General features: G+C 27.3%; 7 protein-coding genes across 12 annotated transcripts; 3 read left to right on the forward strand and 4 right to left on the reverse strand.

Moving 5' to 3' along the window:
* Positions 1-3: 3 nt before the first annotated feature.
* On the forward strand, positions 4-4,621 carry LOC117235968 (venom acid phosphatase Acph-1-like). 3 transcript variants are annotated; one of them, XM_033498501.1, is made up of 8 exons: positions 5-223; positions 294-416; positions 537-661; positions 828-944; positions 2,097-2,310; positions 3,029-3,237; positions 3,577-3,918; positions 4,303-4,620. In XM_033498501.1, exons 3-8 carry the CDS (start codon positions 575-577, stop codon positions 4,564-4,566), a joined length of 1,233 nt encoding a protein of 410 aa, XP_033354392.1. In that variant the 5' UTR covers positions 5-223; positions 294-416; positions 537-574; the 3' UTR covers positions 4,567-4,620. The 3 variants fall into 3 exon arrangements, with proteins under 3 accessions (XP_033354394.1, XP_033354392.1, XP_033354393.1); XM_033498502.1 differs by having other exon boundaries at positions 307-416; XM_033498503.1 differs by lacking the exons at positions 294-416; positions 537-661 and having other exon boundaries at positions 4-223; positions 4,303-4,621.
* A 248-nt stretch (positions 4,622-4,869) lies between these two features.
* Positions 4,870-8,683, reverse strand: LOC117235963. 2 transcript variants are annotated; one of them, XM_033498482.1, is made up of 4 exons: positions 8,392-8,683; positions 7,563-7,886; positions 5,874-7,315; positions 4,870-5,419 (listed from the first exon to the last, which is right to left on the reverse strand). In XM_033498482.1, the coding sequence occupies exons 2-4, from the start codon at positions 7,810-7,812 to the stop codon at positions 4,967-4,969; spliced, it is 2,145 nt and encodes a 714-aa protein (XP_033354373.1). In that variant the 5' UTR covers positions 7,813-7,886; positions 8,392-8,683; the 3' UTR covers positions 4,870-4,966. The 2 variants fall into 2 exon arrangements, with proteins under 2 accessions (XP_033354373.1, XP_033354372.1); XM_033498481.1 differs by lacking the exon at positions 8,392-8,683 and having other exon boundaries at positions 7,563-7,944.
* Positions 8,684-8,830: 147 nt separating this feature from the next.
* LOC117235971 (mitochondrial import inner membrane translocase subunit Tim13-like) lies at positions 8,831-9,784 on the forward strand. Its single transcript, XM_033498510.1, has 3 exons — positions 8,831-9,090; positions 9,164-9,232; positions 9,650-9,784. Exons 1-3 carry the CDS (start codon positions 8,986-8,988, stop codon positions 9,746-9,748), a joined length of 273 nt encoding a protein of 90 aa, XP_033354401.1. The 5' UTR covers positions 8,831-8,985; the 3' UTR covers positions 9,749-9,784.
* A 3,450-nt stretch (positions 9,785-13,234) lies between these two features.
* On the reverse strand, positions 13,235-15,931 carry LOC117235965 (myb-like protein D). Its single transcript, XM_033498489.1, has 6 exons — positions 15,701-15,931; positions 15,516-15,569; positions 14,790-15,059; positions 13,898-14,693; positions 13,622-13,830; positions 13,235-13,499 (listed from the first exon to the last, which is right to left on the reverse strand). The coding sequence occupies exons 1-6, from the start codon at positions 15,794-15,796 to the stop codon at positions 13,422-13,424; spliced, it is 1,503 nt and encodes a 500-aa protein (XP_033354380.1). The 5' UTR covers positions 15,797-15,931; the 3' UTR covers positions 13,235-13,421.
* Positions 15,932-16,400: 469 nt separating this feature from the next.
* On the reverse strand, positions 16,401-17,671 carry LOC117235905 (EEF1A lysine methyltransferase 1). The gene is made up of 5 exons (XM_033498371.1): positions 17,656-17,671; positions 17,217-17,449; positions 16,928-17,075; positions 16,631-16,840; positions 16,401-16,568 (listed from the first exon to the last, which is right to left on the reverse strand). The coding sequence occupies exons 2-5, from the start codon at positions 17,364-17,366 to the stop codon at positions 16,435-16,437; spliced, it is 642 nt and encodes a 213-aa protein (XP_033354262.1). The 5' UTR covers positions 17,367-17,449; positions 17,656-17,671; the 3' UTR covers positions 16,401-16,434.
* A 211-nt stretch (positions 17,672-17,882) lies between these two features.
* On the forward strand, positions 17,883-21,452 carry LOC117235903 (probable glutamine--tRNA ligase). Of its 3 annotated transcripts, none has more exons than XM_033498368.1 (10): positions 17,883-18,208; positions 18,398-18,702; positions 18,797-18,999; positions 19,083-19,338; positions 19,416-19,713; positions 19,864-20,243; positions 20,328-20,646; positions 20,729-20,949; positions 21,032-21,224; positions 21,292-21,452. In XM_033498368.1, the coding sequence occupies exons 1-10, from the start codon at positions 18,086-18,088 to the stop codon at positions 21,340-21,342; spliced, it is 2,349 nt and encodes a 782-aa protein (XP_033354259.1). In that variant the 5' UTR covers positions 17,883-18,085; the 3' UTR covers positions 21,343-21,452. The 3 variants fall into 3 exon arrangements, with proteins under 3 accessions (XP_033354259.1, XP_033354257.1, XP_033354260.1); XM_033498366.1 differs by having other exon boundaries at positions 18,797-18,987; positions 19,062-19,338; XM_033498369.1 differs by having other exon boundaries at positions 17,884-18,208; positions 18,797-18,987; positions 21,292-21,451.
* Positions 21,450-22,747, reverse strand: LOC117235904 (parkin coregulated gene protein homolog). The gene is made up of 4 exons (XM_033498370.1): positions 22,391-22,747; positions 22,008-22,326; positions 21,771-21,920; positions 21,450-21,705 (listed from the first exon to the last, which is right to left on the reverse strand). The coding sequence occupies exons 1-4, from the start codon at positions 22,493-22,495 to the stop codon at positions 21,545-21,547; spliced, it is 735 nt and encodes a 244-aa protein (XP_033354261.1). The 5' UTR covers positions 22,496-22,747; the 3' UTR covers positions 21,450-21,544.
* Positions 22,748-22,761: the final 14 nt, after the last annotated feature.

Consider the following 22,761-nt stretch of genomic DNA (forward strand, 5'->3'; position numbering starts at 1 on the left):
CAGTAGATCGCTACCAGTGATAAGTTGACGATTCCACGCGAAGGTTACCGATTAAATTTATACACGGCTGATGCACGAATGCTCGGGGACACCATCGAGAAATACTTTATCTAATTGCTATCATCACACCAAGAACCAGACACTGCGACGCGGTTACCATGGGAAGTTAGAACAAGTGTCAGCATCACAAATGTGTCTGCGGTGAACACAAAAGCATCGACAGGTAGATAATTGCCTATAAACACGCCGGTATTATTTCAAGGCATCTGTCGGTCTAATAATTAATCGTGTAGTTATCTATTCAAGCAAATCATGTTCTATTGTTAACGAAAGACTAAAAGTGAAACGACTTAGAAAAAATATTTACTTTTTTCGTTCGCCGTAAATGAACGGAACGTTCCTCTTAATTTGGAAAGGTAAGATAGAAATATGAAAAAAAAAAATAAATAAATACGATAGTGTCGCGAGAGACGAAAATGAAATAAAGAAATAAAATAAAAGAAATAAAATCTTAATTAAAGTCGAATGGTTTTTAGGGATTTGTGTCGTGAAATAAGAACCGAAAGAACTGAAGATGAAAGTGGTTGTATCTGTGCTAAGCATACTGTATATCGTAATAAGATCTGCCGAATGTGTACCAGAATTGCAGTTAGTGCAGATCGTAAGGATCAGGATATTTAAATAAAATAAAAATTGCGTGAGACCAAATGCATTTCGCTAAAAGCTTTCTTATTTGTTTTTCTTTTACTTTAATTTTATTTTATTCTTCCTTAAAAAGCGAGAACCTAACAGAATAAGCTGCTATAACACTCGAAATAATTTTTCAGGTATTCGCTCATAAAACGCACGCTCCAATTTTGGATTTGATAGGTAACAACGATATGAATTTACCACGCAGTTTAACTTACGAATACTTTAACACAGCTCCACTCAGTATGCCTAACGTAAGTTCCTTTCCTTCCTTTTAAAAAAAAAACTGATAAATTAAAACGCCCTGCTAAAGAAAGTTCAGTACTGACCTTCATTAGTAGAGAAAATTAAAATATAGTTTTGGAAAATATGTCAGCTAATTACATATATTCATGTATTATCTACGAGCATATGTAGACATTAACATTGATAACGAGCCAGCTTATGTAATGAATTTTATTTTCAACAGAAAACTGTTGTGTTAAAATTACATATTAAGCCAATTGGACATTTTTGTCAATTTCTTTCTAAAAGAAATGAAATCAGTCATTTCTGGCTAAAGTTTTCGTTAATTCGTTTTTCATATAATATTTCGTCTTTTAATCATCCAGAAATTTATTTACTCGGTCGGTGGATAATTTTTAATTTGTTTTATTAGAATATTCTCCCATTGATTTTATAGCCGAATTCTTACCATTGGTGTTGAGTATCTTCTGTATAGACAATTTCCTGGAAATCTAAACAAATATTGAAGATAATCGAAGCAAATACAGGAGATAACTTATTGTTCTTTGATGGAAATTCTTAAAACAATCTTCGTACCGTGCGCGTGGATACAGCAATTGATCCAAAAATGATTATATCGTTTTCATAACTCTTTTTATAATTTTCATTTTAACAGTTACTATACAGTTAACGATGCAACTTTCTGATGAATCTACAAATTGATATTTATCTTATATTTACTTAGCGCTTTATGAATTATACAAATTTTTATAAAAATTTGATAGAAATAGCATTACAAATTATCGTATGATATTTAAAATTCCACGCGAATTTCTTTTTATACATTGAAAGATATTTGTTCATTAAATGAAAGTTGTACTTTGGACAACTATCAATAGTGACTCAGTCAATATGATGAATCTAAATAACTTTAATGACTTTGCAAGTTTATCAAACAGACAAATACTCCATAGAGTCGTGGAAATAATTTAAATTTATGATCAATCATGATCTTTCGATCCTTTGGAATTCATCCTGATCGAAATTTTTTGGAAGTATCTTTGTATCGTGCGTGTGGATAATACTTGATTTAACATTTTTATTTGTTCTACTACTTAATAAAGCATGATATAAATTAAGAGTATGACGAATGATAACTCTAGATTAATCTTGTTTAACAGGCCAGCATGCTTAACATGTATAATCTAGGAGTCCATTTACGAAAGGTGTACGGTGAATTTTTGGGTGATCTTTACATGTCTGAGACGATGAAAATGCAAACGGCCGAATATCCACTGTCGATGCTATCTGGTCAATTAGTAAATGCAGGTCTTTGGCCTCCAGCAGAAATTCAAAGGTGGAGCGCCGATATAAATTGGCAGCCAATATCCACAGGTAAAAATTCATAGCATTTTCATTCATTTCTCATTTGTCAATTTCTATCAAATAATGAAATATTCGAACAAGTACTGTCCTTAGTTCGGTACTAAAGAGAATTAAGGGAAACATATCAATTTCGTTCAAGAGACAGTGATACACAATGTTGGACCTCGTATATCCAAATGGAAATAATTTCTTTCTGACAGTGAGACGATCTCATCTGGAATGTGCCTCTACTAGTCTTATTCATCGAATACAACATAATGTCATCATTAGACTGCAGATACAATTTAATGGCAAATTTATATTTTTACTAAGATATAGATAAAGAAGTGGAAGCTACGAAAAAATTTATTTCTCCCCTAGATATCAGAACAAATATTATATTTTGGATATTTTATACGTTTTTGCATATCATACTCATTCTGTGGATTTTTTCATCTTTAAGTTCCTCACAAATATAAATATAACTGTATAAGACAAGATATTAAGTACTCTGTATAGAAGCCTATAAAATCTATTTAAAAACATTCATTATCGAATGGCGAAATATGTTTTCAAGAAGAAGCTTACGAAGTCGTAGATGATAAAACGTGTAATTCTAGTTAAATCTTTTTTAACTTTCGCTACAAATTTTTCAAGCATCCTGACAAACGAACCTGTGAAAAATTCGTAAAGAAAGTGCAATAGGCAAACGATATAGAAAAATTATAGTAATTTATCAATTTTGTAGATTACACTGTCGCACAGGAAGATACTTTATTAATGGGAATACAGTGTCCGAATTTCGTTCTCGAAATGGGAAAAGTGCTGAATATGGCTCAAGTGCGGGATAGAGTATCGGATTATTCATCTTTGTTCGATCATATATCTCGATCTATTGGAATAAAAGTTCAACGACCATCGGAAGTGGCTTTACTATATGCTGTCCTTGAGACAAAAGTAAGATATTTAAATGAGCAGCTCCTTGTAAAATTGGACATGAACGAACATGATGTATAATCGATACGTTCCTATTATTAATCATATCTGAAACAAAAATATCGCAATGTAAAAGTTTTTTGAGGTAAAATGTGTGTACATCGTTTATAATGCTTAACTTTTATTACTTCGATAGTCTTTCGTTATTTTTTAAGTTAGAAGGTTTTTAAGTTAGTTAGGTTTTTTAATTTATCGCCGTCGGATTATTATTATTGACGACAAGTTCAAAGTGTCAAGCGTAGCACGTGTATCGGTTAAATGAACCTTAGAGAACATAAGTGAAAATGAATGTTATTGCAGGCTGACTTAGAACAATCGCTCCCGCACTGGGCAAAAGACATCTTTCCTGATGGAGCAATGTACACTGTGTCGTTGTTGGAATATGATCTCCTTTGGCAAACCTCATTACAAAAGCAATTAAATGGAGGAACGATTCTAAAAGAAATTTTAGCAAATTCGCTGATGTATATCAATGGACGCATTCCTAAACAACGGAAGCTCATGATGTATAGCGGCAATGAAAGAAATATCGTTGGTGTTTTGAAAGGCCTAAATCTATGGTCACCACATATTCCTAACGAAGCCGCCTCTGTGATATTTGAACTGTACTTTGACAATGAAACAGAAAGTTACGGAGTGAAGGTATACATACTCTTACATTATTTTATTTCATTACAGATACGAATGTTGAAAATAATTACGAGATTCGTAAAATAATTAAAAGCTAAAATATATTTTCGACAATAATTATAAAATACGATGATAGTGCTATTTACTTAAGCAAGATAAAAACAAAATAATAATCAATATGGAATAATTAAGAATGTGACATACATATATTCATAAGAGAGAAAGACGTAACAAAAGATTTTATGTAATAGTTAATTAAAAGAACTTAATTTAATTTTTATTAATCGATAATATTATTAACAGCGTAATTTTTCTAATTACTTTAAGCATTTATACATACATAATAAATCCTATTAATTAACTGATTAAACGATATTAAAATTATTATTATTTCAGATTAATTACTATACGGGAGTAGATGGTATCACTCTCTCTTTGAAAATGCCAAATTGTACAGAAATTTGCCCGATTAAAACGTTTTTGTATTCGATAATGGATCTATTACCGCAAAACGCAGAACGATTATGTAACTGGAAAAAGATTGATCTTCCTATAATACCAGATAATGCTATTTATAGCAGATCTGTATCGCATACATTGAAAAGTATTACATTTACGTTGTTATTAGTTATTACTTTATTAGTAATTAATTTGTATTAATCAATTCAGATTCGTTGCAAGTATTCGAATAATTTTAAAAAACTCTTTAAAACATATCTCTCTCTCTCTCTCTCTGTAATCTCTTGCTCTCAACATTGAAATCTCAATATCTTTAATAACAGTTTATAGTAATATAGTCATTGTATAGGTAATTGGAATATATAAAATATGATATATTGAGTACGTAGATATTATAATTTACAAATAGTTGTGAAATTTTAATGAAAATTGTATAAATCAAATAAAGAACATACTTAATGCTTTAATATTTAAAATGTATTTACTATATACAAAATATTATAAGACTTTTATATACATATAGAATATGATATTTAGTACCTGGTATATATCTCAATATACTAAAATTACGTTTAAAATGGTGCACTTAAAACGAAATCATTTATTCATACGTCAATAAATTGACTAATTTTTGCGCTTTTTTTGCAAATTGAACAAAATTTTCTATAGCAATTACTGCAAAATCATCCAAAATCATTAACCACCTTCGTTCCCTTGTCTGTATACTATCCTTTACTATTATACCTTCGAAATTCAGTTGTTTTTTCCATAAATCGACGACAGGTGGTATTACTTCTTCTTTTTCAAGTTGATTATTTTCTTTATTACAGAAAACTGCTCGATATTTTTGTAAGCAAAAATTTAAAGTATAAAAGATAATATGTAATTGATTTATTACACTATGTACATCGGCCTTTTTGTTATTTATCAGAGAGATTAAAATATTTCCGTAAGATTTTAGTTTTGCAGTTAAGTAATTTATTATTTCGACACAAACTTTCATAGAACTGCATAATTGTAAAATAATGGAGATCTGATGAGTCAGTATTGTAACCTAAATAAAAAAAACATGACATTAAATAAGAGAATAATTTCGTGTCTAAATATTACCATATAAATATTTAAAAATTTTTTAGGAATATCTCCAATTCTAACAAAGTGTAAAGATGTGTTTTGTATTTTAAAACAATGCATTTTTTAAAAGCTACTATCATAATTTCCTTGTATTATGACTAATAACTTTACCCATTTATTATGGCTATAACTTTTATGTTCAACTTTTACTTCTCCTCTTATCTCTAACGACAAGGAATTGACATATTCTATTCCTTAAATGTCTGTACATATATTATACTTACAAGTATATCTAACATGTATTATGCAATACGCGCTATAGCATTCAATTTAACATTAGCAATTGCGCATTAAAAATTATTATTAAAAGTTAATAAATATAGCTAATTTTATGTATTGTATCCATAATAGAAATTATATATATTATAATTTACCTTGTTAAACTCACTAGTTCCTATACTCTTATCCAGGATATCAGTCACTACCTGCACAATTTCTTGCGTATACTCATTAGTTTTATTTTCAGCTTCAGAAACGTCACAGTAATCCAATATCGCGTTTACAGCCTGTTCTTCTAAAGTATCTTTCCAACATCTTTTTCTCATATATTGTTTCGCTATTCTCTCATTTTGGAGAACCATAAGAATCGCCTTTATCGACTTAAAAGCAATGTCGTCCACATTTAGAGTATCAAGCGTAAATTTCAACCATTTCGAAGAAATTTTCTTCTCTTCTTTTTTGGTAGCCTTAGATACAGTCGTTTCATGGACAGATTTTAATTTCTTTCTCTTACTGCTACTTCTTTCGTATTCTGCATCTTCGATCAAATTTTTATATCTTTGTCTATTTTGTACGCACAATTCTTCACCGTCATCGTTTATGTTTTTATCATTTTCTTGTTGTGAACAAGATAAATTTTGTTTGGAAGTCCAATTTTTCTGTGTCATATCTATGGTAAGAGACTCCAGATCATGCGTGTAATTCACGATATCTTTTTTTTCATAAGGAGTAATATTAGCAATTTTTTGACTAGGCGAGATACTAATATCTTCATTATAAATGCAATTCGTCGTTGGTAACCATTCTGTGCTTAATTGATAAGTATCGTAAGCGCTGTCTTCTTGAAGCGAGCATGCGTTATTAATCCGATTCGGTGAAATTATAGGACTTTCATTGAAAAAATTCGAATCACAAGTTTGTGTCAATGGTTTCACTATCTGCTTATTCGATTTTGAAATTAATTGTTCTCTTAACTGACTACAATTCTGTTTATATGATGAATAATTTTTGTTAGATAAAATAATGTCTGAAAAATCGTTATCGTCTGAAGCAACAGTTAGATCATCTCTTGTTCCGAATAAAGTTCTCGTTAAAACATCGCTGTCCTCGGAAAATAATTCTGCCGATTTTTCCTTGATAAAATCGCTTCCTTCGAGTAATGTTTTATCTTTCTCGTTTCGTACTATGTTATTAGTATTTTGACTCTCCAGAGAATCTTTAATTAGGTCAGAAACAGAAGAGCACTCTTCGTCTGAATCTTGAATGATATAATTTTTCATAGTAATATCTTGATGCATGCGAGATTGTACATTGAAGAATCTATCAAGACTTTGAGAAGAAGTAAAAACGGAGGGGCTGACTCCTTTTTCGGTGAAAATTCCAATTTCTTGATTTATTTGTTGGTGATAAGGTTGCAATGTGTTATGTTTTTCATTGTGTACATCTCGTGATGGATCAGTATTACTAATATACTCTGAATCAATGTCGAAATTCGTATCATTCTGTTGATCATCATTTAATGAATTGCTCAAATTTTTATAATCGTCCTCTTCAATATCAGACATTAAGTTTTGACTATAAAGATTAAAATCTTTTCCTAGAAAAAATGTAGTATACCCTTAAATAGGAATTTTATTTTTATTATTTTACTACAACATATTAACTATCCGTTTGAAGATACAAATTCACATGAAGTTATTTGAAACAACTACTTAAATAATCTGTAATAAATTCCAATTGAAATTTGTCTACTTCGAACTAAATAATGAAATAAATGAAATAATTTAATATATTAAAAAAGATATCTGTTAAAAATATTAAATATCGAGTTCTTGTATCATTACCTGTGTTCTTCCATTGTTTATAAAATACCGAATGAAATTGCTCGACGGAAATAGTTTTCATAAACATTGTGGCTGACTTTAACCAGACCATACTTTGCACAAAATTTAAATCATCCACACATTCTCCCGTATAATCCGATATCTTCTCAGAAGTTTGAATAAGATCTCGAGGAATATTCAACAAATGTCTACACCGACAACAGCTTGTATTATTACTATCACTAAATTTTTCTAATTCCCTTCCATTCATTTCTATTAAAAGATCCTCGACGATAGAAGAATACAATTTTCCATCTGTTTCTGATAAACTACTTGTAAAATTTCCTGTGCATCAATAATTATTTATAAAAAAGTTTATTAATATTTTATTAATTGCGTTGAACATAATTATTCAATAATTATTATTAGGTAGTCATCAAATTTATTAGCATAAAGATGAATTATATTAAATAATTATTGAATAAAGATAACATTTATCAAACAACCTAATTCGCATGAGTTACGGTACGAATATTTCGCATATGCACATTGTAATTCAGAAATAACGTTGTTCCGGCTTTCAACATGTAGTTTCAATCGTTCATTTTTATTAATATCGTTTTCCATTTTGGACAGAATGATATGTAGAATTATAAAGTAATAACAGGAATTTTTAAAAGTACACCATTATAAACTATATATTGTGTCATGTTTACTGATATATTTTTTAAACAATATATATACTTTACTAGACAGCATTTTGTAATGTTTCAATTTTCTATTCAACTCAGGTTGATGCGCCCGTTAATTGACTTAAAAACAGTACTGCCAATCTCACCACGAATCATACCTAGATCATACACTCTGCTTTCCAGTCATGCATTTCCATGCTATGTACGTAAGTACACATTACGCACGTTTTTCCCATCGAAAGAACCGGAAGAAGAAACATGCATATAGTTTGGCCGTTTAATCGCTAGGGACGGTAATTCGTGGAGCATACTTTTGACTCAATTTCTTCTATGCTCATCGGCGATGTCCTTACTAATCTCTAGTGTATACAGTTCATGTGTTCCAATTCTTTGAAATGAGAATAACATTTAAATTAGAATTCATCCTAATAGTTTCGTAACACCGCGATTATAGTAGATATGCATAAAGATAAAAAAAACATTAATGAATGCATAATAATTAAATATCTTTTAATATAATATATATATATATATATATTAATATATATACAAATACATTACAAACATTAATTCGTTCAACATTTCAGAATTGTAAATTTGTAAACGACCTTTTAAGATGCAGTTTCACGTGCTTCCGGTTTATCGATCGAACCGGTAAGAACATAGTAGTTTGGATTTAACAAACGGGAGCAAAGTGGTTTTTGATTTTGCTATTATTACATTGAAGAAACACTTAATACTTTACTGTAAATATGAATTCACTTACATCTGAATCCCTGACTGATAAAGAAAAGAGTGATCTTATGCAACAAATTAAACAAGAAGTTGCCGTTGCAAATGCACAGGAAATGCTTTCGGTACGATTGTAGAAATACATTTACAAATTTAAAATGAATGAATAACATATATCACCTGGTTTCGTATTTTCAGAAAATGTCAGAAAAATGCTTTAAAAAATGCGTGATTAGGCCCGGTACTTCTCTGGATAATACCGAACAGGTAACCTCTTTTGTTTGTAGAACGTAACCTTAGTATAAAATGTAACCTATCGTGTTCGAAGCCTTAAAAGTATAAAATAAATTTAAATGTAATATTTTTTATATCACTATTAAGTAAATATTATTTAAGCAGACGTAGAAAAGATATAGCAAATATTTTATTAAATACGAATAATAAAAAAGCTATTTAATGATGTTATATAAATATTGTGAATATTTATATAAACAATATGTGGAAATTATATTAAATATATTGAATTATACTATATATAAATGTAAACAAATATAAATAAAATATAAGAATAAAAATTGTTATAAGACCTCATAGAATATAAAATATATTAAAGTATATTTGATGTAAGTGCACATTTTCATTAATATTAATATAACAATGTAAGTAATTTTAATTTACTTACAGAAATGTGTAGCAATGTGTATGGATCGATATATGGATGCATTTCATCTTGTATCAAAAACGTACAGTGCTCGAATACAGAGAGAGCATGACAGAATGTAACAGTACAAATTGTTAAATAAATTGTTTCTGGTTGTACATTGTGTAATTGTATACCAACTATTTTCCAAATATTGTTTAGGAAATATTATAACTGTAATTATTATGTATATTTATTAGCAAATCTATGTCAATATAAATATTGAATAATTTTGTATATAATGTTATTACTTCTGATTAAGTTTCAAGACAGATTTTTACATTTGTAACATTTTAAAAATTAGAAACCCAATTTTAATATTACACAGTGACATTACACTGCCACCTGTATTTCTAAAGCGTTAACAAATAAATAGAGATGCATAAATTTATAATTTGTGTCTCATTTATTTAATGTACTTTTTTCCCATCTTTCGTATATCTGTTAATATATCTGTAGATAATCTCTCCCAGAATTACAGAAAAATTAATAAATACTTAAAAATATAAAATTTTGTTAAATAAGTTTGATGAAGTATAAGCTAGGATTGATTATAAGGTGTAAAATACACAGCAATTGCAAAAGAGAAAAATCTTTATAAAATAAATAACATATACATGAATATTGTTACATCGTACTTCAAAATCATAAATAAGTAACTTAGGTATTTTGTAAATCCCGCAATTCCATAGTATGTATTTGCATTGTTTCTTATTCATACACACTAAAAGGCACAATATAGCTACCAATACTTCAACGTGGTTACAAAAATAAATCTCTAGAACTGTATGAAAAAATATTGTGAGTGGTTTATTAATACTTCATCTGTTCAATTTGATAATATAAATTAGTAAATAACAATAATTACAACTATTTCATATCAATGTTTGCAAAATCTATAATTAATTTGCATACCAGTGCATTATATGCCATTATCATATATACAGATCAATACAGACAGTTTGTAACATAACAAATCGATGTTATTAGTTATACATATCTTTTTGTTATCAAAAAACAGCTGCAAAGATATGTGTATATAGGTGTAGATATATATGTGTATAAAAAAGAAATTCATTAATATTTCTTCTAATTTTAAAAAATATATCTTTTCAATCTCTTTTATACTGTACTTACTTATATGTTTGGTATAGAAAATAAAAAATTATGTATTCATGTTATGAATTTTCCAAAGGGAAAAAGAAAGAAGTATTTATATACAGAGTGAACCAATAAAAATTGTTATCTGAAATATCCTGATGTCCTGAAATGTCCGTTGATTTGATTAAAAAGTGTTTCATATGAAATACATTGCCTTTGAGGAGGTATAAGGAAGTTAAAATACATTAATTGGATCCTTTGACTCTACTATGCATTTCATATGAGATATCCTTTAATAATAATGAGGCATTTCAGGTAAGAATTCTTATTAATTCATCCTATATATATATATATTTATATATATATAACAAGACTTCCATATATACCAAAATGCATATGAAATGTGAGATTTCATATTAATCAGCTTAGGATTAATTGAAATCATTTCCAAAATTACATAAATATAAAAATGTTTGTGTACCCTGCAATAGAAATGCTTACACAAAAACACTTTCTAGTTTCATCAGAATGTGAAATAAAATTTGTCGATATATTGTGATAAGTTGTGAAACATTTCTTAAATTACTCTCTCTCTTCTTCTCTCTTATAATTTATGGTGAAAAATACTTATGTAAATTTCTTTACTAATGCTAACAATACAACAAAAGTGCAATAATCTTAATAACAATGGAATGTATCTATATTTTACATTCTATAAAGTGTAGGAATGTTCAGTATCATCCTGAAATTGTTTTTATAAAATTATATGTTATATCAATATTAAAATGTAACCACGTTGATTGGTCAGGAACACACCTGCTTTAATATATACATAGAAATAAAAGCTGATTCAAACTAAGGGATTTCATTATACTTAATACTGTAAAAGTAAAGATTTTACTTCATTCAAATGATTTATATGATTAATGGTATAATTTCTAAATAAACAACTTATTTTTTAATATGTGTTATAAAAAAAAGATGAAAAATAAAATATGTTATAACAGTATTTTGTTTTACTAAAAATAATATGTTTATTTATGTGTATATCTTAGATATCTTTATAATAAGAACAGCAATTTTCTAGTTATGTAGAACTAGAGTTATGTGGTATGTAGAATAAGTTAATGACATAATTATAATATTATTATAAATAAACTCTTGTTATACAATTAAAATTCTAAGACGTATTAATCAGCTATGAAATCTCTTTGTTTGAATCATTTACAATATTTACTATTGATGACATTACAGTAATTGTGTGCTACTCAAAGTTTTGTGAAGGAAGCAGGCTGTACAAACAGATTTTGATTTGTCAAGCATCCAGTTGATCCATTATGAATTGTACTTAGTTATTGCATCTTATTTGGGGCATAGTATATTTATAACAATATGTTTATCAAGGTATTGGATTGCCCAAAAATTGAATTACTTAGTCTAAAGCTCTCGTTAGTTATTTAAATATTACGATTCATGGATGCAAGAAAACATATAAGCACCTAATCTTTCATTGAATATCAACTTCAACTTTTATAAATACTTTTCGTTTTATGCATTTAGCACCATTATCTTTGAAGAAAAATAATTTTATATATTTTTTAGGCAATCCATTTTTAGACGGATGATTTACTGATATTGCTATCAATACTATACCAGTAACTTTAGTTAAATGAGGTAATGATACTTCAGTCATAAAATCAGACACAGGAATTATTTTGATAAACATAACAAAATTGCTACAAAATTTTTTCAGAAAGATATAACTAAGTATTCAACAACCATTAATGTAACTGATTACTTTTCACTTTTTTAAGATATTTTAACATTGAGATAATTGGCTTTATAAGTAATAATACTAGACATATTTACAGAATAACGTAGAAGGCAGTTTGTCTGAAAGCTTACAAGCAAGAGTTTTAATATTACTCTTCTAATTTAGTTAATAATGTATCATAACTTAAAAAGATGATTTAATAGTATATTCATTTTAATTAAATAGTGTTTCTTTGTTTTTGATATCAACTTAATTTTTGAATTTTTAAGTAACTACTTCTTATTACATTATAAAATTATAAATATGTTTACAACGTGTATTTTATAAAAAATTTTTAATGGAACTTTTATATGATTCTTATTTTTAATATTCTCAATTTCTAAAAATATAATTTAACACTTTATTACAATAATAGCAGAGAGTAATGGCAGTTTATCAGTTTATAACATCTCATCTTTTTTAATAAAATTTGTGTAATATTTTTATAAAAAGTTGAGTTTTCTCATGTCATAACCAATATAATATCCTTCGTAGAATATTTTTTGTTTAAAAATTATTTTTCTTAAATACTGTTAAAATGAAATTCATGATTTATAAAAATACATTTTTGACAAAAAGTTCTTACAAAGTAGTGAAAATATAACATTTATAAATATATATTCAGACATTTCCCTTCTACGTTTTTTTGTAGGGAACTTATAAGTATTGAGCCACAAATGGCAGTGCCATGTTAGAAACCAAAATAATTTTGCAAATTCATGAATTCATAGCAATTTGCATTAATATACTTGATGCCCTGACATAGGAGGATATTGAATATCAATGCTCTAAATGAAATAACATTTTAGTTCTTACAGTAATTCACTAGTGCAATTTATGAATTACAGTTCCTTTGCACAATTTGCTGTAATACCCGTTGCAAAATTTGACATGTTTTTATCCATGTTTATATCTTCAAGCTAAAATGGAATTATACATGCAATACTCAAAAAAAATGTATATATATATATATGTAAAACCATCTTTATATGGAAAATTATGTATCAAAAAATGCATCTAAATTCATATAAAATTTACTTACACATGATGTGCTGCTTAGTATATCATTTATATCTTCAATTTCTTCACTTATGTCCTCGCTATTAGTACTGTGAATTTTATCTTGTTTTTTCGTTTGTAATTTTATTGGACTATTTGATTTTTCAGGATCCTTCGAAGGACTTTGATCATAAGCACTACCAGACGCAGATGAAACAAAATCTTCTTCATAATTATCTATACCATCAGTTCCTGAAAATATTATGTTTATGATACAAAGATTATGAGAAATATGTTTCAAAGATATGCAACAACATACCAAGCCCAATATCCATTAATTCCTTCAAATCATTAATATTAGTTTTTTTACTATTTAATGGTGGGAGATCGCTAAGTATAGAATGTGATTTTTTATCTAAAGATGGTAAATCTTGTAAAAAGGTATCAGTATTACGTATATCATTAATATTTTCTCTTTTTCCGTCAACAATAATTTCTTCGAAGTATACAGTTTTTCCAAAACTGTTTCCAGTATTAACTGGTTTTCTGTTTTGTATATTATTTACTATTTGTAATTCCAAACTATTTATATTATTTTGCTTACTTATATCTTCATTTTGATTTGTTTGCATTTCAGTAACTATAGATTCATCAAACTTAATTAAAGGCTCGGTTTTATTTAGTAAACTTGTTTGAATGAGTGTATCTATCTCAGTCTCCTTTGTTGTATGATTCATCACTGTACTTGTGCCATTTGGACTTGTAGGGAGTGTATCAAAATTCATACTATTGTTCCCTTTGCTATCAATTCCATCGTTCTTTTCATTGTATTCAGAAGTTGTACTATTCCTGAGAGAATCATTTTGCATCTCACACTTTAAATCATCTATTGAAACATGAACAGATGTTTCTTTATTTCTCTTATCAGTTATTGTCACATTTATTGGAAGTTTTGGACTTTGCTGTGAAATGCTTTCTAATTTATCCGATACATCATTATCATTTGACAATGATGTAGTTTCATTATTTAATACTTTTGGAATGGAAATTTCAAATGTGGCATTAGCAATATTTGTTGTAGTTTCAGTTGTACTAAATTTGCTGTCAGTTTCATTCTATAAAAATATTCGTAATTGTAACAGTTTTATTTCTGGGTAATTAATTTTTTAAAATATTTATAATATTTTATCTTACAATCTTAACCTACATACCTTCTGTGTGTTATTAAAGGCACTGTTCATGCTATTTTTTAAAATTTCTCCAAGCAATGGCTCATTGGATTCAATACCTAATTCTTCACATAATTTATTTCTTCCAACATAATTATATTCTTTTCCAAAATAAGTTTCTGGATCATATACAGATATTGTATAATCAAGACCAAAATACTCTAGGAACTCCCTAACCAAGGAAAACAATAATTTTCCCTCTGAATTAGCCAGGTACTGTTTTACAGTTTTATTGAGAAGTGGTTCAGGGTTCTGAAATATTTAATTTACATGATGAAAACTATAATTATAACATTGTCTGATGTTGTTATTTACTTTAATATATATCAAATGTATATTTGCTATTTATAAATCTATATAGGAATGAACATTTATTTAAATAATGTAAAAATAAACTATGACAAACTATGCATACACACAGATGCTGTAGTGCTGGAGCAACAAAATACATTCTTCTATCTACTGTTACTGATGGACATCAAAATTATGATCAAAATTAATTAATCCAAAATAATTTTGTTGACTTTGACAAATATTATATAATTTTGAAATTTAATTGCAACTCTTATTAATTCAAGTTTGTTATTTACTTTTGTTATTTTGTACATTTTATTATTACCAGCTATGATTTAAAATGATGTAAAAGAACAACTTTTGTGCATGAATATATAAAAAAAATTGTTTGCATTTATCTACTGTAGAACATACCATTACAGATTCTTGTTCTTCTAGAGCTAAGAAAACACTTGCCCTGAGTTCCGCCTATAAACATTATAAAAAATTGTTAAATCAATACTACGACAAAAAATATAATTTTGATGGGAGAAAGTTCTTTGATGTGTTCTACATAACCTATAAAAAAAATATAGTTCTTAAAAAAATTTTTATCGTACCCGGACTTTTGCAAGAACACCATTGTTTTCAAGTGTTTGTACCACCAAATCTCGTAATTCTGTATCCTCCTCCATGGAAATGTTTCCGTCTATCATGATTATAAATAAAAATTACTCTCACAAACACTCAAGAAATGTAAATATTTACGCTTTCCATCGCGTGTCTTCTTTTCACATCTGTTTACCTAGAGATTATATTTTTCTGTCTAGGGAGTTTAAATTCAGAAACTGAAAAAAATTTTATTTCTATCTGATTATTGTTATGATCATATATTGATTGCTACTTTATATATTAGTATATATAAAACAAAAATAGAGCATATTTTATAGTAGACATTGTAAAATAACTAATATGTAGTAAATTGTAAACTAAATTATCAAATTTTATTATTTTATTCGAATATGTTACAAATGTATCAGTATTACCAATATCTTTCACTTCTTAATTAAAAGAAATTAAATTTATATAAAAATTTTCTTTACAATACTGAAAATTACTTGATTAGGTAGAAAAATATTTTCATTAAATATTCGATAATATTCGTATATGAGAAACATTAAAAATTGTATTTAATATATCGGAAGTAACATAAGCTCAAAAAAATATATATGAAATTTGAAAATAACGAATAATCGTAAATTTAAATTTCTTTTTATATTGAGTTAAGTTAGTAATACCAGGTAACATAGAACGCTAAAATTTTATATGCGTACAATTTCTTTATTACACAGTTTTATTGTAACATTTTATCAAAATCGAAATTTGAATAACAGTAAAATTCATTTGCAAGATTATTTCGATGTTGAGGTACAAAGTTGCAAATTTTAACATTCAATAATCTCTCTGCCAAATCGCTCATAATAGCACCTGCAATGTAAGAATAAAAGTAATTAAGAACTAAAAAATTGATTATTGATTATGAAAAGTACCTGTACAAAGTACAATATCCTTTTTGGCTAAGAATTTTATTGTAAGGGCAGTTTTTGTTAAACATTCATCAGAAAGAAATGGCGGATCAGCTATCACTAAATCATAAAAGTTTGACATATCTCCAGGTATTTTTAAAGGAAATTTATAATTGTATGGTACAAAATCTGAACCATATGCTTTAAAACGTTCATCATACTCAAAAAGGGTGACTGTAAATAAATAATTAATATTAATAATAACAATAACATATTTGATATTACATAAATCATGAAATTACAAATAACATATTTTCAAACCTTTTCGTTCACCAGAAGTTTTTTTCAATTTACTATAAAGTGTAGGGCATGATATTAATGCAATTTTTCCATCAGACTCTGTACACTGTATAGCACCTTTTACAAGAGTATCTGTTGTTTTGTCATCATACCAAAACTGACTTAATTGCTAAAATTCAAATTATTAAATCATTAAACATCTTAATCGTAAAATATAAAATTAATTAATAAACTATTTCACAAATTACAAATTTACAAATAAATATGAATTGTTAAGGACTACTAATCTATTTAGTAAAAATTAACTTACCCAATTCTCATCAAAAGAGACATCTAAATGTTGATTTTCTAAAGTATGTTTTAACTGATTTTCTCTTTCTTCCTTTTCTTTAAGAAACTCTTTTAAGGCAGCAAGTGTCGTAGGACATAACTGTAAATCATCATCATCGCTTTCATTCATTTTTAACTACTTTTTGTATATGTGTATGTACATATATGTATTTTATTTATAAATAATAATTTAAAATGTCACATTTTGTGTATCTGTTGAAAAGCAATTAGTTTTAATTGTACACAAATATATGTGTAACATAACCAATATTAACTTTTAATTAATTAAAACATGTGTTAAATTTGTATTATTTTTAAAATAATAAATATCAGTTATATAAAATTTTTCAATGAAGAATACTATCAATTTGACACTTAAGATAATATAGGTATCTTATCGAAAGTAAAACATATTGTACCTATCTATTAAAAATTTAGTAATTTTATGATAGTTGATTAGGATATTTCTGCAAAATAAATTTTATATTTTTAAAGTTTGTCAATTTATTAATTTATTGATTTCATTATTTAATATTAAAGTAATTTAATATAATCCTTATATAAAATTTGCATATACATAAATTTTTTATCATATTTTTTAATTAATAAAATGTAAAAATCTTAAATGTAATTGATTGGTTGTAAAACATAAGCATAACGATAAATATACGAGATTTAATATGTAGAAAGATATAATAATTTCCTTGGAAAAGATTATATTCCTTATCACATTATTGCTTTAAAATCCACGTATTTACCAAGTAATTTTACCAAGTATCTTGTACACATATGTCTTAATTCCCGGCTTCAAAATCACACTAAATTACGTATTGAAGAAAAGAAGAAAATATGATGATGGATTCACAAGACGACGTAAAATTATTTCAGTCTATTGGTTTAAGTGAACAAAAAGCTAAAGAAACTCTAAAAAACAAACAAGTTTCCAATAATTTGAAACTTGCTATAATAGAGGTTAGTAAGTTATACATACAAGATATCTTTTTAATTACGTTTTTTATTATTTAGTGATGTAATCTTATAAGTTTGAATTACATATTATAAACCTTTTCACTTGTTTATATTTGAACAAAATGTAAGCATTATTGCTACATATGGTATACCTTTGTAATATCTGATTATACCATGTGTTATTTTTTGTAGGCTAATAAGTATGGAATTATTACATCAGAAATTGGAATTTTGTTATATCAACTTGCTTCGAAAATTAAGAATCAGATTGCAAATAAATTGTCATTTCTTGCTAAATACATAGCTGAAAAGAAATTAGATACAACTCAAAGATTAGATGCTGGGTTAGATTATTTACTTAATCATATAGAAGGATATGTCAATGTATCTGCTTTTGAGAAAGAATGTGGTATAGGTATTGTTATATCTCCAGAAGAAATAGAACGTGAAGTTGAGAAAGTAATAAGCACACATAAAGTGGAAATAATAGAGAAAAGGTATATATGTTATATTTTTAACATTAATATTGAAAATTTAGCATTCATATTGTTAAGAATTTTATGAGTTTTACAAAACAAAATGTTTTTACAGGTACCATTTTAATATTGGTCCATTAATGCAACATGTACGTAATACTCTAAAATGGGCTGATGGAAAAGCAGTGAAAAATGAATTTAATGTTCAAATGCTTGATTTGTTAGGTCCAAAATGTGACTCTGATCTTGTACCACTACCTAAACCAGCAAAGCAAGCAAAAGCACAAAAATCAGGAAAAGAAAAAGGTAAATCAAATGGTATTAATGCAAATAATATGTTCATCTATATGTAATTTATGTATTATAATTCATTATTTAAAAGCTTCCTAACTGTTATTTAGTGGAACCAAAAGGTGTGACAGCAACAAATGAGAAAACAGATGCTCAGACAATAAGTGAATTAATGAAAACTAAAGTTCATTTTCATAAACCAGGCGAAAATTATAAAACTGAAGGATATATTATAACACCAAATACACACAAATTACTTCAAGAACATTTAAAAATAACAGGTGGCAAAGTAATAACTAGATTTCCACCAGAACCTAATGGAATTCTACATATTGGTCATGCAAAAGCAATTAATATTAATTTTGGGTATGCTGTATCCTATTATAGATATGATTCTTAATTTCTGTAATATAAATTATATTTCAAGTATAATTCCATTGCAGGTATGCAGCAGCCCATGATGGAATATGTTATCTACGTTATGATGATACAAATCCTGAAAAAGAAGAAGAGAAATTTTTTATTGGTATTCGTGAAATGGTAGAATGGCTTGGGTATAAACCAGCTAAAATTACTCATTCTTCTGATTACTTTCAGCAGTTGTATGAATGGGCTATAGTTCTCATTGAAAAGGATTTAGCATATGTTTGTCATCAGTCTAGTGAAGAAATAAAAGGTTTCAACCCACCTCCAAGTCCCTGGCGTGATAGACCTATTTCAGAGAGTTTACAATTATTTCACGTAATAATTATTTATTTCAGATAAATTATTGTAGCTTAAAATTTTTGATTATTTAAATGTTTTTAATGGGTTTAAATGTTTTATGGGTATGTACAAAATTTTAAGTTATATCATAAAATTTCTTGATTAACTCTATAATTTTCTATATAGGATATGAAGGATGGGTTGCTTGAGGAAGGTGAAGCTACATTAAGAATGAAAGTAACATTGGAAGAAGGGAAACAAGATCCAGTTGCATATAGAATAAAATATGTTCCTCATCATAGGACAGGAGATAAATGGTGTATTTATCCAACTTATGATTATACACATTGCTTATGTGACAGCATAGAAAATATAACTCATTCTCTTTGCACCAAAGAATTTCAGTCAAGAAGATCATCTTATTATTGGCTTTGTAATGCTTTAGAAATTTACTGTCCTGTGCAGTGGGAGTATGGTAGATTAAATGTATGCTATACAGTTGTTTCTAAAAGAAAAATCAGTAAGTTGATTGATGAAGGTATTGTATCTGATTGGGATGACCCAAGGTATGTTTTAATGTAAAAATTCATTACATTAATACATTTGAAAATATAAATTTTTGATGCTTATTGTACATATATTTTTTGTAGATTATTTACATTAACAGCTCTTCGCAGACGTGGTTTTCCACCTGATGCTATAAATAATTTTTGTGCACAAATGGGTGTGACTGGTGCTCAAGTAATTGTTGATCCAGCTGTTTTAGAGGCATCTGTGAGAGATTTTTTAAATGTAACTGCAAGTCGACATATGGCAGTTCTAGAACCATTAAAAGTAACCATTAGCAATTTTCCTCATGAAAATTCTATAAAACTAACAGTTCCTAACTTTCCTAATGAACCAGATAAAGGACAACATGAGATTGTCTTTGATGAAATTGTATATATTGAGGCATCTGATTTCAAAGAGGTATATAATGCTATTTCAGTTCAAATATATGATAGAAAATATTTGTTATCATTCTATTAAAGATGTCATTATGCATTTATAGAAAGCAGAAAAAGATTTTAGACGTTTAACGCCAAATCAATCTGTTGGTTTAAAGCATGTAGGGATAGTATTAACGATAAAAAAAATTGAAAAAGATAACATGGGTAATATCGTGAATTTGATTGTTACACAAGAATCCATTTCTGAAACTAACAAGCCTAAAGCTTTTATACACTGGGTATCAAATCCTATATTAGCATCCATTAGATTATATGAACGTTTGTAAGTATTGAGTTAATGTAATAATTTATTATTATTGATCTAATAGTTACAATGTTCTATTTGTTCATAATACAATTTTCAGATTTAAACACAAAAATCCTGAAGATTCTAATGAAGTACCAAACGGTTTCTTGAGTGATATTAATCCACAGAGTAAGAAAGAAATCGTTGGATATATTGATGCAAGTTTGGCACGTTCAGCGAAAGTTTTTGAAAAATTTCAATTTGAACGTATTGGCTTTTTCTCTGTAGATCCGGATACAACATCAGAAAAAGTAATTATAATTGTGGTATCTAAATTTAAATATTACTATTCTTACTAATTTCATTCGCTTTTTACAGCTCGTTTTTAACAGAACGGTAACGTTAAAGGAAGATGCTGGGAAAGTGTAAATGAAATGAAATGAAACATGCATTCAAACATTATGTATGAATAATTGAGTGTTATATAATTTACCATGCTTTATAATGTTTTGTATAATATTTATAAATAACAATTATGTTGTTAAGATAATATGTATTTTTTTATAGTTTTAGAGTTTTACATTTTAAAATCATTACTAGATAATTAGTGGACAATATAAATAGGTATTATTTAATTCATCATACAAGATTCGTATGTAGGAATCATATATTTAATATTTATAAAAGCATCTTCACCTCCATATATTTCAAGTAATTCAAGAGTTTCTTGTATTATATCTGCGACGTTTTCACCTTTTTGTTGTGAGTAATCGATACCTTCTCCAAGATTCACTGGAATGTCAAATTTAATTTTTATCATTTTTATATAAAATTATAAATATAGATTAAAATCTTACCATTTCTATCTTTTAATAAATTAAGCACTGGTAAAATTTGTCTAAAATACGGTACTAAAGCTTCTCCAACACAATCTGTTGAACGTACAAGATTTTGAAGAGCTCTCAGTGTTGTACACATAATTTCTGGCATTTTTGTATTTAAGGCTTCTACAATAAACAAGAATTTATAAAATCGTATAAACACAATTTTATACAGTTTGCAAAATCTTTTATTAGAATAAAAAGAAAAATCACTTTTAATAGGAATTATTAATTGTGGCACAACAGGTAAAATTTTAGGACCACCGTGTTCTAACATGTCAGATATTCCCTGTTCTACTATAAACTTAATCGGTTGTTCAGTTTCCGTTAACCCATCAAAAAATAACGGTAAATAATGATGAAAATCTAAATCCTCGATGTTAACTTTCCAGCTAAGTTTTGTCCCATATTTATCCTTTTCCAATGCAACTGGAAATACGCCCCATTCATAGAATTTTCGAAAAGTTGATGGTTTAGGTGGTTGAGGTTTATACAATTCATATCGAGGAGGTTTTTTAACTACAGTGTTTTCCTAAATATATTATATATAAGTATCAGTTCACATAAATATAATGTTTAGAATATTGAAGTGTTACCTGTAAAGCTTGAATGGTGAAAGCAGGAACAACTCTGGGTTTTCTCTTTTTATATCGTGGTAGGTCTTTTCGAATTTCATCCCAAAATTTTGTTTCATTTACCATTCCGATATTCTTTTCTCGCGTTTAATCAAAAGATGATTTGATAAATGAAATGTTGTAGAATATCTTATACAATTTTATTCATGAAGAAAATATTAAAATTCTAAACACGTCACCGTAACTAATATCGTCGATTCATCCTAGATATATTGCGTTATGGTAATTTAATGTACAACAAATATGGATCAAACATGTTTCTTAGCAACTATACTTACATATGTTACATACAGCTATACATATGTATATCTATATTTAGAAACACATTTTTA

Source organism: Bombus vosnesenskii, unplaced genomic scaffold (genome assembly GCF_011952255.1).
Source record: "Bombus vosnesenskii isolate JDL3184/JDL3185 unplaced genomic scaffold, Bvos_JDL3184-5_v1.1 scf7180000013334, whole genome shotgun sequence".
In the NCBI taxonomy this organism is placed as follows: Eukaryota; Metazoa; Arthropoda; class Insecta; order Hymenoptera; family Apidae; genus Bombus; species Bombus vosnesenskii.

Coding starts and splice junctions, on each gene's coding strand:
- LOC117235968 (XM_033498501.1), top strand. CDS start 575: ATGAAAGTGGTTGTATCTGTGCTAAGCATACTGTATATCGTAATAAGA. Junction 2,311..3,028: donor TTGGCAGCCAATATCCACAG/GTAAAAATTCAT, acceptor TCAATTTTGTAG/ATTACACTGTCGCACAGGAA. Junction 3,919..4,302: donor CAGAAAGTTACGGAGTGAAG/GTATACATACTC, acceptor TTATTATTTCAG/ATTAATTACTATACGGGAGT.
- LOC117235963 (XM_033498482.1), bottom strand. CDS start 7,812: ATGAATGGAAGGGAATTAGAAAAATTTAGTGATAGTAATAATACAAGC. Junction 7,316..7,562: donor TAAACAATGGAAGAACACAG/GTAATGATACAA, acceptor CATTTTTTCTAG/GAAAAGATTTTAATCTTTAT. Junction 5,420..5,873: donor GAACTAGTGAGTTTAACAAG/GTAAATTATAAT, acceptor TTTTTTATTTAG/GTTACAATACTGACTCATCA.
- LOC117235971 (XM_033498510.1), top strand. CDS start 8,986: ATGAATTCACTTACATCTGAATCCCTGACTGATAAAGAAAAGAGTGAT. Junction 9,091..9,163: donor ATGCACAGGAAATGCTTTCG/GTACGATTGTAG, acceptor TCGTATTTTCAG/AAAATGTCAGAAAAATGCTT. Junction 9,233..9,649: donor CTCTGGATAATACCGAACAG/GTAACCTCTTTT, acceptor ATTTACTTACAG/AAATGTGTAGCAATGTGTAT.
- LOC117235965 (XM_033498489.1), bottom strand. CDS start 15,796: ATGATAGACGGAAACATTTCCATGGAGGAGGATACAGAATTACGAGAT. Junction 15,570..15,700: donor GTGTTCTTGCAAAAGTCCGG/GTACGATAAAAA, acceptor TAATGTTTATAG/GCGGAACTCAGGGCAAGTGT. Junction 13,500..13,621: donor TACTAAGCAGCACATCATGT/GTAAGTAAATTT, acceptor ATTCCATTTTAG/CTTGAAGATATAAACATGGA.
- LOC117235905 (XM_033498371.1), bottom strand. CDS start 17,366: ATGAATGAAAGCGATGATGATGATTTACAGTTATGTCCTACGACACTT. Junction 17,076..17,216: donor TCTCTTTTGATGAGAATTGG/GTAAGTTAATTT, acceptor TTTGAATTTTAG/CAATTAAGTCAGTTTTGGTA. Junction 16,569..16,630: donor GGATATTGTACTTTGTACAG/GTACTTTTCATA, acceptor CTTACATTGCAG/GTGCTATTATGAGCGATTTG.
- LOC117235903 (XM_033498366.1), top strand. CDS start 18,086: ATGATGATGGATTCACAAGACGACGTAAAATTATTTCAGTCTATTGGT. Junction 19,339..19,415: donor GCAATTAATATTAATTTTGG/GTATGCTGTATC, acceptor ATTCCATTGCAG/GTATGCAGCAGCCCATGATG. Junction 21,225..21,291: donor CGGATACAACATCAGAAAAA/GTAATTATAATT, acceptor CGCTTTTTACAG/CTCGTTTTTAACAGAACGGT.
- LOC117235904 (XM_033498370.1), bottom strand. CDS start 22,495: ATGGTAAATGAAACAAAATTTTGGGATGAAATTCGAAAAGACCTACCA. Junction 22,327..22,390: donor TCACCATTCAAGCTTTACAG/GTAACACTTCAA, acceptor TAATATATTTAG/GAAAACACTGTAGTTAAAAA. Junction 21,921..22,007: donor ATTAATAATTCCTATTAAAA/GTGATTTTTCTT, acceptor TGTTTATTGTAG/AAGCCTTAAATACAAAAATG.